Genomic DNA, 15755 nt, shown 5'->3' with positions numbered 1-15755 from the left:
TAAACATTCATTTCTGTCCTCTTTCTCTTTATATTACGGCAGTATACAAGATTCCGCCAATCCTCAGGCACCTCACCATTACAAATTGTAACTAATCAAAAATAATGTCACCTCCTTTCTTGAAAAATCCAACTATAATCCCGTACACTTTGGCCAAGTACTCACAAACACATTTCATTGCTTCCTTTATACTTTGTTTCTACCACTTTCCCTATAAAGATTTAATATAATAATCCTCTACCTCTCTTAAAATCCCCTCTGCTTTTCGCTTATTCCGCACCCCTTCTCTTATCCATCTTCTTGATAATTCCCTTATATACCTTTACTGATATTCCCAGTCTGCAGATTACCCTAAAGTTTTTACAGTAATCATTATCACCCTTCCATTTCTAAAAAGGCACTAAAAATGTTCCTCTCTAATCATCTGGGACCTTCCTAATTTTCCATAAATACATTTCTTGTGCATCTGCTCTACCACAAAACAACCTATTCTCATCAACATGTTTACTGGTATCCCATCAACTCCAGTGGCTTTTCCCACTTTCAATTGGCTTGTAGATGCTTTCATCTCATCCTTAGATACTGTTTCCTATATTGGAATTTTCCCTTCTATTTTTCTATCCCCATGCAAGATATCACAGCCTCACTCCCATCACTGGATGCCACATGCCTTCTCTGAAGTACTGTCTTATTTTCTGCAAACGTTTCACAGAATCTTTTTATGGTACTCATCTGCTTTTTTTCTCTCTTTCCCATATTACCCTCTTTATTCTTTTCTCAAAGTCCTTGTATTCCTCTTCATTATATTCATAACTTTCCTTGGCAAAGTTTTCTGCAGAGATTTTGTGTATATCTCTCTCTTGCTTTTTCACTGCCTTCATCACCTCTTCATTCCACCACAAGAAGTAACCTATACCTGCTCTGCTCTTCGATCTCTTACCAAACACAGTCTCTGCTGCCTTCCATATACTATCCTTGAAGAAGTAACACATATCCTTCATATCATCTAAACACTTGTCTCCACACTTGGCCATTCTTACCAGAACAATCTTCTGGTACTTGAACCTTATTTCTTATCCATATAATTGTGTGATTTCTCCATGGTTGTTTAATTTGTTTATGGATGGGGTTGTTAGGGAGATGAATGCAAGAGTTTTGGAAAGATGGGCAAGTATGAAGTCTGTTGTGGATGAAAGAGCTTGGGAAGTGAGTCAGTTGTTGTTCGCTGATGATACAGCGCTGGTGGCTGATTCATGTGAGAAACTGCAGAAGCTGGTGACTGAGTTTGGTAAAGTGTGTGGAAGAAGAGAGTGGAGAGTACATGTGAATAACAGCAAGGTTATTTGGTACAGTAGGGTTGAGGGTCAAGTCAATTGGGAGGTAAGTTTGAATGGAGAAAAACTGGTGGAAGTGAAGTGCTTTAGATATCTGGGAGTGGATCTGGCAGTGGAAGTGGAAGTGGATCATAGGGTGGGGGAGGGGGCGAAAATTCTGGGAGCCTTGAAGAATGTGTGGAAGTCGAGAACATTGTCTCGGAAAGCAAAAATGGGTATGTTTGAAGGAATAGTGGTTCCAACAATGTTGTATGGTTGCGAGGCATGGGCTATGGATGAAGTTGTGCGCAGCAGGGTGGATGTGCTGGAAATGGGATGTCTGAGGACAATATGTGGTGTGAGGTGGTTTGATCGAGAGTAAGTAATGTAAGGGTTAGAGAGATGTGTGGTAATAAAAAGAGTGTGGTTGAGATAGCAGAAGAGGGTGTTTTGATATGGTTTGGTCACATGGAGAGAATGAGTGAGGAAAGATTGACAAAGAGGATATATGTATCAGAGGTGGAGGGAACGAGGAGAAGTGGGAGACCAAATCGGAGGTGGAAAGATGAAGCGAAAAAGATTTTGAGTGATCGGGGCCTGAACATGCAGGAGGGTGAAAGGCGTGCAAGGAATAGAGTGAATTGGAACGATGTGGTATACCGGGGTTGACGTGCTGTCAATGAATTGAACCAGGGCATGTGAAGCGTCTGGGGTAAACCATGGAAAGTTCTGTGGGGCCTGGATGTGGAAAGGGAGCTGTGGTTTCGGTGCATTATTACATGACAGCTAGAGACTGAGTGTGAATGACTGGGGCCTTTGTTGTCTTTTCCTAGCGCTACCTCGCACATATGAGGGGGGAGGGGGTTGTTATTCCATGTGTGGTGAGGTGGCGATGGGAATGAATAAAGGCAGAAGGTATGAATTATGTATATGTGTATATATGTATATGTCTGTGTGTGTATATATATGTATACATTGAGATGTATAGGTATGTATATTAGCGTATGTGGACGTGTATGTATATACATGTGTATGTGGGTGGGTTGGGCCATTCTTTCGTCTGTTTCCTTGCGCTACCTCATTAATGCAGGAGGCAGCGACAAAACAAAATAAAATAAATAATAAAAATAATTGCTTAACTACAGCCCTCATCTCGTTTCTTATCCCTTCAGATAAAGTATCTGCTGCTCTAATCCCATTTCAACTACTACCATATAATGATTCAAATGCAAGAACATTCCCCTTGGTATTTGCACATCTAGAACTTCCTTCCTGATTCTTTAATCTATTACAAAAATCTATTGGCATCTTAACTTCATATATGTATGTATTATATCACGTCACAAAACTACTAACTCTTACACCATTCTTTCAGCAAATTTTTATCAACCCAAAATCTATATGCACTTAGCTCTACTTTTAACCGAACTTTGTTTAAGATGAGAATGAAAAAATGCTTTCAAACACATCCCTGAAAAATAAGACTGTAATGACACAACAGTAAAAATGAAATTGAGGTTCAAAAGCATGTGAAAAAAATATACATCAAAATATATATTCTGTACACAATAAACTATAAAACACAAAATTCTTACCCTGATGCTGCTGACTAAAGATTCTGGATTCCAAAGATGCTGCATTAAGAGAATAAATCAAGAAGTAACTAAACAGAAGCCTTAATATTATAATCAACAATATACTCAGTAAAGCAATTACAAGTATACTAAATTGTCATTATTGATAAATCACCTTTAAATAAGCAATGCATAGCTCTCTCAATCACAACTAAATACTTTCTCGCATACCAAAATTTTAATAAACTTCAAAAGGCCTCTACAACTGATGATCAAAACAAACTACAAACCTTTTCTTTATCATTGTTAATAACTTTTACAAACAAATTGGCTATGAGGTGCAACCAGCAAATATCCAATAAGTACATATGTAAACAGGTTCTTATATATATATATATATATATATATATATATATATTATCCCTGGGGATAGGGGAGAAAGAATACTTCCTATGTATTCCCTGCGTGTCGTAGAAGGCGACTAAAAGGGGAGGGAGCGGGGGGCTGGAAATCCTCCCCTCTCGATTTTCTTTTTTTTTAATTTTCCAAAAGAAGGAACAGAGAACGAGGCCAGGTGAGGATATTCCCTCAGAAGCCCAGTCCTCTGTTCTTAGCGCTACCTTGCTAACGCGGGAAATGGTGAATAGTTTGAAAGAAAGATATATATATATATATATATATATATATATATATATATATATATATATATATATATATATATATATATATATTTTTTTTTTTTTTTTTATATACTTTGTCGCTGTCTCCCGCGTTTGCAAGGTAGCGCAAGGAAACAGATGAAAGAAATGGCCCAACCCCCCCCATACACATGTACATACACACGTCCACACACGCAGATATACATACCTACACAGCTTTCCATGGTTTACCCCGGACGCTTCACATGCCTTGATTCAATCCACTGACAGCACGTCAACCCCTGTATACCACATCGCTCCAATTCACTCTATTCCTTGCCCTCCTTTCACCCTCCTGCATGTTCAGGCCCCGATCACACAAAATCCTTTTCACTCCATCTTTCCATCTCCAATTTGGTCTCCCTCTTCTCCTCGTTCCCTCCACCTCCGACACATATATCCTCTTGGTCAATCTTTCCTCACTCATTCTCTCCATGTGCCCAAACCATTTCAAAACACCCTCTTCTGCTCTCTCAACCACGCTCTTTTTATTTCCACACATCTCTCTTACCCTTACGTTACTTACTCGATCAAACCACCTCACACCACACATTGTCCTCAAACATCTCATTTCCAGCACATCCATCCTCCTGCGCACAACTCTATCCATAGCCCACGCCTCGCAACCATACAACATTGTTGGAACTACTATTCCTTCAAACATACCCATTTTTGCTTTCCGGGATAATGTTCTCGACTTCCACACATTTTTCAAGGCTCCCAAAATTTTCGCCCCCTCCCCCACCCTATGATCCACTTCCGCTTCCATGGTTCCATCCGCTGACAGATCCACTCCCAGATATCTAAAACACTTCACTTCCTCCAGTTTTTCACCATTCAAACTCACCTCCCAATTGATTTGACCCTCAACCCTACTGTACCTAATAACCTTGCTCTTATTCACATTTACTCTTAACTTTCTTCTTCCACACACTTTACCAAACTCCGTCACCAGCTTCTGCAGTTTCTCACATGAATCCGCCACCAGCGCTGTATCATCAGCGAACAACAACTGACTCACTTCCCAAGCTCTCTCATCCCCAACAGACTTCATACTTGCCCCTCTTTCCAAAACTCTTGCATATATATATATATATATATATATATATATATATATATATATATATGGTTTCAGAAGTGGTAGAGGATGTGTGGATCAGGTGTTTGCTTTGAAGAATGTATGTGAGAAATACTTAGAAAAGCAAATGGATTTGTATGTAGCATTTATGGATCTGGAGAAGGCATATGAGAGAGTTGATAGAGATGCTCTGTGGAAGGTATTAAGAATATATGGTGTGGGAGGCAAGTTGTTAGAAGCAGTGAAAAGTTTTTATCGAGGATGTAAGGCATGTGTACGTGTAGGAAGAGAGGAAAGTGATTGGTTCTCAGTGAATGTAGGTTTGCGGCAGGGGTGTGTGATGTCTCCATGGTTGTTTAATTTGTTTATGGATGGGGTTGTTAAAGAGGTGAATGCAAGAGTTTTGGAAAGAGGGGCAAGAGTGAAGTCTGTTGGGGATGAGAGAGCTTGGGAAGTGAGTCAGTTGTTGTTCGCTGATGATACAGCACTGGTGGCTGATTCATGTGAGAAACTGCAGAAGCTGGTGACTGAGTTTGGTAAAGTGTGTGAAAGAAGAAAGTTAAGAGTAAATGTGAATAAGAGCAAGGTTATTAGGTACAGTAGGGTTGAGGGTCAATTCAATTGGGAGGTGAGTTTGAATGGAGAAAAACTGGAGGAAGTGAAGTGTTTTAGATATCTGGGAGTGGATCTGGCAGCGGATGGAACCATGGAAGCGGAAGTGGATCATAGGGTGGGGGAGGGGGCGAAAATTCTGGGAGCCTTGAAGAATGTGTGGAAGTCGAGAACATTATCTCGGAAAGCAAAAATGGGTATGTTTGAAGGAATAGTGGTTCCAACAATGTTGTATGGTTGCGAGGCGTGGACTATGGATAGAGTTGTGCGCAGGAGGATGGATGTGCTGGAAATGAGATGTTTGAGGACAATGTGTGGTGTGAGGTGGTTTGATCGAGTAAGTAACGTAAGGGTAAGAGAGATGTGTGGAAATAAAAAGAGCGTGGTTGAGAGAGCAGAAGAGGGTGTTTTGAAATGGTTTGGTCACATGGAGAGAATGAGTGAGGAAAGATTGACCAAGAGGATATATGTGTCGGAGGTGGAGGGAACGAGGAGAAGAGGGAGACCAAATTGGAGGTGGAAAGATGGAGTGAAAAAGATTTTGTGTGATCGGGGCCTGAACATGCAGGAGGGTGAAAGGAGGGCAAAGAATAGAGTGAATTGGAGCGATGTGGTATACCGGGGTTGACGTGCTGTCAGTGGATTGAATCAAGGCATGTGTATGGGGGTGGGTTGGGCCATTTCTTTCGTCTGTTTCCTTGCGCTACCTTGCAAACACGGGAGACAGCGACAAAGAAAAAAAAAAAAAAAAAAAAAAAAAAAAAAAAATATATATATATATATATATATATATATATATATATATATATATTTTTTTTTTTCTTTTTTTTTTTTAAACTATTCGCCATTTCCCGCGTTAGCGAGGTAGCGTTAAGAACAGAGGACTGGGCCTTTTTTGGAATATCCTCACCTGGCCCCCTCTATTCCTTCTTTTGGAAAATTAAAAAAAAAAACGAGAGGGGAGGATTTCCAGCCCCCCGCTCCCTCCCCTTTTAGTCGCCTTCTACGACACGCAGGGAATATGTGGGAAGTATTCTTAATCCCCTATCCCCAGGGATAATATATATATATATATATATATATATATATATATATATATATATATATATATATATATATATATTTTTTTTTTTTTTTTCCATACTATTCACCATTTCCCGCGATAGCGAGGTAGCGTTAAGAACAGAGGACTTGGCCTTTGAGGGAATATCCTCACCTGGCCCTCTTCTCTGTTCCTTCTTTTGAAAAAAAAAAAAAAAAAACGAGAGGGGAGGATTTCCAGCCCCCCGCTCCCTTCCCTTTTAGTCGCCTTCTACGACACGCAGGGAATACGTGGGAAGTATTCTTTCTCCCCTATCCCCAGGGATAATATATATATATATATATATATATTTTTTTTTTTTTTCTCCATTAGGTATGGTAGGGTTGAGGGTCAAGTCAATTGGGAGGTAAGTTTGAATGGAGAAAAACTGGAGGAAGTAAAGTGTTTTAAATATCTGGGAGTGGATCTGGCAGTGGATGGAACCATGGAAGTGGACATGGATCATAGGGTGGGGGAGGGGGTGAAAATCCTGGGAGCCTTGAAGAATGTGTGGAAGTCGAGAACATTATCTCCGAAACCAAAAATGGCTATGTTTGAAGGAATAGTGGTTCCAACAATGTTGTATGGTTGTGAGGCGTGGGCTATGGATAGAGTTGTGCGCAGGAGGATGGATGTGCTGGAAATGAGATGTTTGAGGACAATGTGTAGTGTGAGGTGGTTTGATCGAGTAAGTAACGTAAGGGTAAGAGAGATGTGTGGAAATAAAAAGAGCGTGGTTGAGAGAGCAGAAGAGGGTGTTTTGAAATGGTTTGGGCACACGGAGAGAATGAGTGAGGAAAGATTGACCAAGAGGATATATGTGTTGGAGGTGGAGGGAACGAGGAGAAGTGGGAGACCAAATTGGAGGTGGAAAGATGGAGTGAAAAAGATTTTGTGTGATTGGGGCCTGAACATGCAGGAGGGTGAAAGGAGGGCAAGGAATAGAGTGAATTGGAACGATGTGGTATACTGGGGTTGACGTGCTGTCAGTTGATTGAATCAAGGCATGTGAAGCGTCTGGGGTAAACCATGGAAAGCTGTGTAGGTATGTATATTTGCGTGTGTGGACGTGTGTATGTGCATGTGTGTGGGGGTGGGTTGGGCCATTTCTTTCGTCTGTTTCCTTGCGCTACCTCGCAAACGCGGGAGACAGTGACAAAGTATAAAAAAAAAAAAATATATATATATATATATATATATATATATATATATATATATATATATATATATATATTTTTTTTTTTTTTTTTTTTTTTATACTTTGTCGCTGTCTCCCGCGTTTGCGAGGTAGCGCAAGGAAACAGACGAAAGAAATGGCCCAACCCCCCCCCCCCATACACATGTACATACACACGTCCAGACACGCAAATATACATACCTACACAGCTTTCCATGGTTTACCCCAGACGCTTCACATGCCTTGCTTCAATCCACTGACAGCACGTCAACCCCTGTATACCACATGACTCCAATTCACTCTATTTCTTGCCCTCCTTTCACCCTCCTGCATGTTCAGGCCCCGATCACACAAAATCTTTTTCACTCCATCTTTCCACCTCCAATTTGGTCTCCCTCTTCTCCTCGTTCCCTCCACCTCCGACACATATATCCTCTTGGTCAATCTCTCCTCACTCATTCTCTCCATGTGCCCAAACCATTTCAAAACACCCTCTTCTGCTCTCTCGACCACGCTCTTTTTATTTCCACACATCTCTCTTACCCTTACGTTACTTACTCGATCAAACCACCTCACACCACACATTGTCCTCAAACATCTCATTTCCAGCACATCCATCCATATATATATATATATACAGAATGATACCAGATACAAAAAATGGAGGAAAACCAGATGCTATAATTACATGTGTATGCATGACTTTAATTTCCATTTTACTGAACATCAAGAAGGAGCAGAATATGGATGCAAATACAAATACAAGGAAAGGAATAAGGGTCAAGCATTTGACTACGAACAGTTCTAAAGGCTAAGAAATCTCTGTGAATCATTCAACCTTGTACGAGTAAACCTCAAATCAATGAGTGGGAACATGATATATCCTATCCTTGCATATGACAAGACATTGTTTACAAATATAGAAGTGCATAAAACAGATGTGTCAGATGAGTATATCACAGAAATCATCATATCATACAGTATGAAAATAAATGATTGTGAATGAGTTACAACAACCAAAAACTGCAACAAATATGCACATTAATTTTTCACCATGACATAACAGACCGGAGTGTGATCACTGAATAGATTTTAAACGCAAACTGGAATGAGATCTTGAAGGGCAGTAATCTAAAAACAAATATAAAAGAATAATTTGGGAAAATAAGATATAATCAGAAGGCTAATACCACAAAAGGAAGACACTAAGAATTACAAAACACTGGATGAATAGAAGAAAAGCTTAAAGAAGAAATGGATTGCAACAAAAGAGACAAGAATAAAAGAGCTTGAGAAAAAATTTACTAAAGAAAGTAAAAACAGCTTCTCAAAGAAAAGAACAGAAATCAGATGAAGAAATGCAATACAAAACATTGAAAGGAATCCAAAATTACTAAAATTAATATTACAAAAAAAAAAAAAAATCAGAAGTTTCAAAATATAAAGTGGGAGAAAAGTATGAAAATAACCCCAAGGAGATATGCAGCATGTCAAGAGAACAAAAAAATCAGTTCTCAGCTCAAAAGGCAGTGAGCACCTAAATGATAAAATAAACTTGCATATTAGAAACACACTCAAGGATAATGAGATATCAAAAGATGTAATACGAGTGACTCATCAGTTCACAGAAAATTCGAATACAAAACCAGTTGGAATCCCATCTATTTATTTTATCTTTTTTTTATTTTTGCTTTGTCGCTGTCGCCCGCGTGAGCGAGGTAGTGCAAGGAAACAGACGAAAGAATGGCCCAACCCACCCATATACAAATGTATATACATACACGTCCACAAACACAAATATACATACCTATACATCTCAAAGTATACATATATATATACACACACAGACATATACATATATACACATGCACATAATTCACACTGTCTGCCTTTATTCATTCCCATCGCCACCTCGCCACACATGAAATAACAACCCCCTCCCCCCTCATGTGTGCGAGGTAGTGCTAGGAAAAGACAACAAACGCCCCATTCATTCACACTCAGTCTCTAGCTGTCATGTAATAGTGCACCGAAACCAAAGCTCCCTTTCCACATCCAGGCCCCACACAACTTTCCATGGTTTACCCCAGACACTTCAAATGCCCTGATTCAATCCATTGACAGCACGTCGACCCCAGTAAACCACATCGTTCCAATTCACTCTATTCCTTGCACGCCTTTCATCCTCCTGCATGTTCAGGCCCTGATCACACAAAATCTTTTTCACTCCATCTTTCCACCTCCAATTTGGTCTCCCACTTCTCCTCGTTCCCTCCACATCTGACACATATATCCTCTGTCAATCTTTTCTCACTCATTCTCTCCATGTGACCAAACCATCTCAAAACAACCTCTTCTCTCCCAGCCACACTCTTTATTACCACACATCTCTCTTACCCTTACGTTACTTACTCGATCAAACCACCTCACACCACATATTGTCCTCAAACATCTCATTTCCAGTACATCCACCCTCCTCCGCACAACTCTATCCATAGCCCATGCCTCACAACCAGACAACATTGTTGGAACCACTATTTATTCAAACATACCCATTTTTGCTTTCAAAGATAATGTTCTTGACTTCCACACATTCTTCAATGCTCCCAGAGTTTTCATCCCCTCCTCCACCCTATGATTCACTTCCACTTCCATGGTTCTATCCGTGCCAAATCCACTCCCAGATATCTATAACACTTCACTTCCTCCAGTTTTTCTCCATTCATACTTACCTCCAAATTGACTTGACCCTCAACCATACTGTACCTAATAACCCTACTCTTATTCACATCTACTCTTAACTTTCTTCTTTCACACACTTAATAAACTTAGTCACCAGCTTCTGCAGTTTCTCACATGAATCAGCCACCAGCGTTGTATCATCAGCGAACAACAACTGACTCACTTCCCAAGCTCTCTCATCCACAACAGACTTCATACTTGCCCCTATCTCCAAAACTCTTGCATTCACCTCCTTTACATCACCATCCATGAACAAATTAAACAACCATGGAGACATCACACACCCCTGCCGCAAACCTACATTCACTGAGAACCAATCACTTTCCTCTCTTCCTACACGTACACATGCCTTACATTCTCGATAAAAGCTTTTCACTGCTTCTAACAACTTGCTTCCCACCCCATATATTCTTAATACCTTCCACCAAGAATCTCTATCAACTCTATCATATGCCTTCTCCAGATCCATAAATTCTACATACAAATCCATTTGCTTTTCTAAGTAATTCTCACATACATTCTTCAAAGCAAACACCTGATCCACATCCTCTACCACTTCTGAAACCACACTGCTCTTCCCCAATCTGATGCTCTGTACATGCCTTCACCCTCTCAATCAATACCCTCCCATATAATTTCCAAGGAATATTCAACAAACTTATACCTCTGTAATTTGAGCACTCACTTTTATTCCCTTTGCCTTTGTACAATGGTACTATGCAAGCATTCCGCCAATCCTCAGGCACCTCACCATGAGTCATACATACATTAAATAACCTTACCAACCAGTCATCAATATAGTCACCCCCTTTTTTTTATAAATTCCACTGCAATAGCATCCAAACCTGCTGCCTTGCCGGCTTTCATCTTCCGCAAAGCTTTTAATACCTCTTCTCTATTTACCAAATCATTTTCCCTAACCCTCTCACTTTGCACACCATCTCGACCAAAATACCCTATATCTGCCACTCTATTATCAAACACATTCAACAAACCTTCAAAATACTCACTCCATCTCCTTTTCACATCACCACTACTTGTTATCACCTCCCCATTAGCCCCTTCACTGAAGTTCCCATTTGTTCTCTTGTCTTACACACTTTATTTACCTCCTTCCAAAACATCTTTTTATTCTAAAACTTATCCTAAAATTTGATGATACTCTCTCACCCCAACTCTCATTTGCCCTCTTTTTCACCTCTTGCACCTTTCTCTTGACCTCCTGTCTCTTTCTTTTATACATCTCCCACTCATTTGCATTATTTCCCTGCAAAAATTGTCCAAATGCCTCTCTCTTCTCTTTCACTAATAACCTTACTCCTTCATCCCACCACTCACTACCCTTTCTAATCAACCCACCTCCAACGCTTCTCATGCCACAAGCATCTTTTGCGCAAGCCATCACTGCTTCCCTAAATACATCCCATTCCTCCCCCACTCCCCTTACCTCCTTTGTTCTCACCTTTTTCCATTCTGTACTCAGTCTCTCCTGGTACTTCCTCACACAAGTCTCCTTCCCAAGCTCACTTACTCTCACCACCCTCTTCACCCCAACATTCTCTCTTTTTTTCTGAAAACCCATACAAATCTTCACCTTAGCCTCCACAAAATAATGATCAGACATCCCTCCAGTTGCACCTCTCAGCACATTAACATCCAAAAGTCTCTCTTTCGCGCGCCTGTCAATTAACACGTAATCCAATAATGCTCTCTGGCCATCTCTCCTACTTACATACGTATACTTATGTATATCTCGCTTTTTAAATCAGGTATTCCCAATCACCAGTCCTTTTTCAGCACATAAATCTACAAGCTCTTCACCATTTCCATTTACAACACTGAACACCCCATGTATACCAATTATTCCCTCAACTGCCACATTACTCACCTTTGCATTCAAATCACCCATCCCTATAACCTGGTCTCGTGCATCAAAACCACTAACACACTCATTCAGCTGCTCCAAAAACACTTGCCTCTCATGATCTTTCTTCTCATGCCCAGGTGCATATGCACCAATAATCACCCACCTCTCTCCATCAACTTTCAGTTTTACACATATTAATCTAGAATTTACTTTCTTACATTCTATCACATACTCCCACAACTCCTGTTTCAGGAGTAGTGCTACTCCTTCCCTTGCTCTTGTCCTCTCACTAACCCCTGACTTTACTCCCAAGACATTCCCAAGCCACTCTTCCCCTTTACCCTTGAGCTTCGTTTCACTCAGAGCCAAAACATCCAGGTTTCTTTCCTCAAACATACTACCTATCTCTCCTTTTTTCACATCTTGGTTACATCCACACACATTTAGACACCCCAATCTGAGCCTTCGAGGAGGATGAGCACTCCCCGCGTGACTCCTTCTTCTGTTTCCCATTTTAGAAAGTTAAAATACAAGGAGGTGAGGATTTCTGGCCCCCCGCTCCCGTCCCCTCTAGTCGCCTGATTTATATATATTCATTTATTCATTCTACTTATTTGCTGTCTCCCACATTTGCGAGGAAGCGCAGGGAAACAAGAAAGAATGCCCCAACCTACCCACATACACATGTATATACATAAACGCCCACACACGCACATATACATACCTATACATTTCAATATACATATATATACATGTACACACTAATACTTGCTGCCCCCATCCATTCCCGTTGCCACCCTGCCACATGAAACGGCACTCCCTCCCCCCATGCGCATGCATGAGGTAGAGCCAGGAAAAGACAAAAAAAGGCCACATTCATTCACATTCAGTCTCTAGCTGTCATGTATAACGCACCGAAACCACAGCTTCATTTCCACATCCAGGCCCCACAAAACTTTCCATGGTTTACCCCAGATGCTTCACATGCCCTACCTAGTCCAATCCATTGACAGCATGTCGACCCCAGTGTACCACATCGTTCCAATTCACTCTATTCTTGCACACCTTTCACCCTCCAGTATGTTCAGGCTCCAATTGCTCAACATCATTTTCACTTCATCCTTCCACCTCCAAAGTGGTCTCCCATTTTTCCTCGTTCTTGCCACCTCTGAGACATATATCATCTTTGTCAGTCTTTCCTCACTAATTCTCTCCATGTGGCCAAACCATTTCAATACACATTCTTCTGCTCTCTCAACCACACTCTTTTTATTACCACACATCTTTGTGACCCTTTCAGTATTTACTCCATCAAACCACCTCACACCACATACTGTCCTCAAACATTTCATCTCCAACACATCCACCCTCCTCCTCACAACCCTAACTATAGCCCACGCCTCACAACCATATACCATTGTTGGAACCATTCCCCCAAACATACCCATTTTTGCTCTCCGAGATAATGTTCCCACCTTCCACACATTCTTCAACACTCCCTGTACCTTCGCCCCCTCCCCACCCTATGACTCACTTCCGCTTCCATAGGTCCATCCACTGCTAAATCCACTCCCAGACATCTAAAACACTTCACTTCCTCCAGTTTTTCTCCATTCAAACTGAACTCCCAACTAACTAGTCCCTCAGCCCTACTGAACCTAATAACCTTGCTCTTATTCACATTTACTCTTAACTTTCTTCTTTAACACATTTAACCAAACTCAGTCACCAGCTTCTGCAGTTTCTCACCCGAATCAGCCATCAGCACTGTATCATCAGCGAACAACAACTGACACACTTCCCAAGCCCTCTCATCCACAACAGACTGCATACTTGCCCCTCTCTCCAAAATTCTTGCATTTACCTCCCGAGCAACACCATCCATAAACAAATTAAACAACCATGGAGACCAAGCAGCCCTTCCGCAAACCGAAATTCACTGGGAACCAATCATTTTCCTCTCTTCCTACCCGTACACATGCCTTACATCCCTGATAAAACTTTTCACTGCTTCTAGCAACTTACCTCTGACACCATATACTCTTAATACCTTCCACAAAGCATCTCTATCAACTCTATCATATGCCTTCTACAGATCCATAAATGCTACATACAAATCCATCTCCTTTTCTAAGCATTTCTCACATACATTCTTTAAAGCAAACACCTGATCCACACATCCTCTACCACTTCTGAAACCACACTCCTCTTCCCCAATATGATGCTCTGTACATGCATCTACCCTCTCAATCAATACCCTCCCATATAATTTCCCAGGAATACTCAACAAACCTTTTTTTTTTTTTTTTTTTCAAACTATTCGCCATTTCCCGCATTAGCAAGGTAGCGTTAAGAACAGAGGACTGGGCCTTTGAGGGAATATCCTCACCTGGCCCCCTTCTCTGTTCCTTCTTTTGGAAAAAAAAAAAAACGAGAGGGGAGGATTTCCAGCCCCCCGCTCCCTCCCCTTTTAGTCGCCTTCTACGACAAGCAGGGAATATGTGGGAAGTATTCTTTCTCCCCTATCCCCAGGGATTTCAACAAACCTATACCTCTGTAATTTGAACACTCACCTTTATCCCCTTTGCCTTTGTACAATGGAACTATGCATGCATTCTGCCAATCCTCAGGCACTTCACCATGAACCATACAGACACTGAATATCCTTACCAACCAGCCAACAACACAGTCACCACCTGTTATTAATTTCCCCTTGCCACCTTCACCGATATTCCCAATTGTTATCTTGTCTTTCACAAGTTATTTACCTCCTTCCAAAACATTTTTAATTCTCCCTAAACTTTAAAAAAAAACTCTCTGACCCCCAACTGTTAACTGCCATCTTTTTCAAGCCTTGTACCTTCCTCTTGACCTCTTGCTGCTTTCTCTTATACATCTCACAGTCATTTGCACTACTTCCTTGCAAGTATTGCCTAAATGCCTCTCTTTTCTCTTTCACTAACAACCTTACTTCTTGATCCCACCACTCACTACCCTTTCTAATCTGCCCACCTCCCACCTTTCTCATACCACATGCATCTCTTGCACACGCCATCACTGCTTCCCTGAATACATCCCTTTCCTAACCCAATCCCCTTATATCATTTGCTCTCATCTTTTGCCATTCTACACTCAATTTCTCCTGGTACTTCCTCACAAAAGTCTCTTTTCCGAGCTCACTTACTCTCACCACTCTCTTCTCCCCAACACCCTCTGCTATTTTTCAAAAACCACTAATATCTTCACCTTTGCTTACAAAAGATAGTGATCAGACATCCTGCCAGCTGCCCCTCTCAGCACATTAACATCCAAATGTCTCTCTTTTACATGCCTATCAATTAACAAGTAATCTAATAATGCCCTTAGACCATCGCTCCTACTCTCATACGTATACTGGTGGATATCTCTCTTTTTAGACTAGCTATTCCCAACTACCAGTCTTTTTTCAGCACACAAATCCAAAAGCTTTTCACCATTTTCATTCAAAACACAAAAAAAAACCATGTACACCTATTACACCCTCAACTGCCACATTACTCATCTTCGCATTTAAATCACCTATAACAAATACCTGGTCTTGTGCACCAAAACTGCTGACACTCACTCAGCTGTT

General features: G+C 40.9%; 1 protein-coding gene across 1 annotated transcript in view; it reads right to left on the bottom strand.

Annotated features, from left to right (window-relative positions):
- The window catches only part of Nf1 (neurofibromin 1), a 1160697-nt gene that overhangs the window by 761990 nt on the left and 382952 nt on the right, over positions 1-15755 (bottom strand). The window contains exon 15 of the mRNA XM_071663491.1: positions 2909-2947. Within this exon, the coding sequence (XP_071519592.1) occupies positions 2909-2947 (39 nt within the window). The remainder of the gene's footprint in view (positions 1-2908; positions 2948-15755) is intronic.

This window comes from Panulirus ornatus, chromosome 7, assembly GCF_036320965.1.
Source record: "Panulirus ornatus isolate Po-2019 chromosome 7, ASM3632096v1, whole genome shotgun sequence".
In the NCBI taxonomy this organism is placed as follows: domain Eukaryota; kingdom Metazoa; phylum Arthropoda; class Malacostraca; order Decapoda; family Palinuridae; genus Panulirus; species Panulirus ornatus.
The sequence above is the reverse complement of the archived record's forward strand: the minus strand, read 5'-3'. Positions and strand labels throughout refer to the sequence as shown.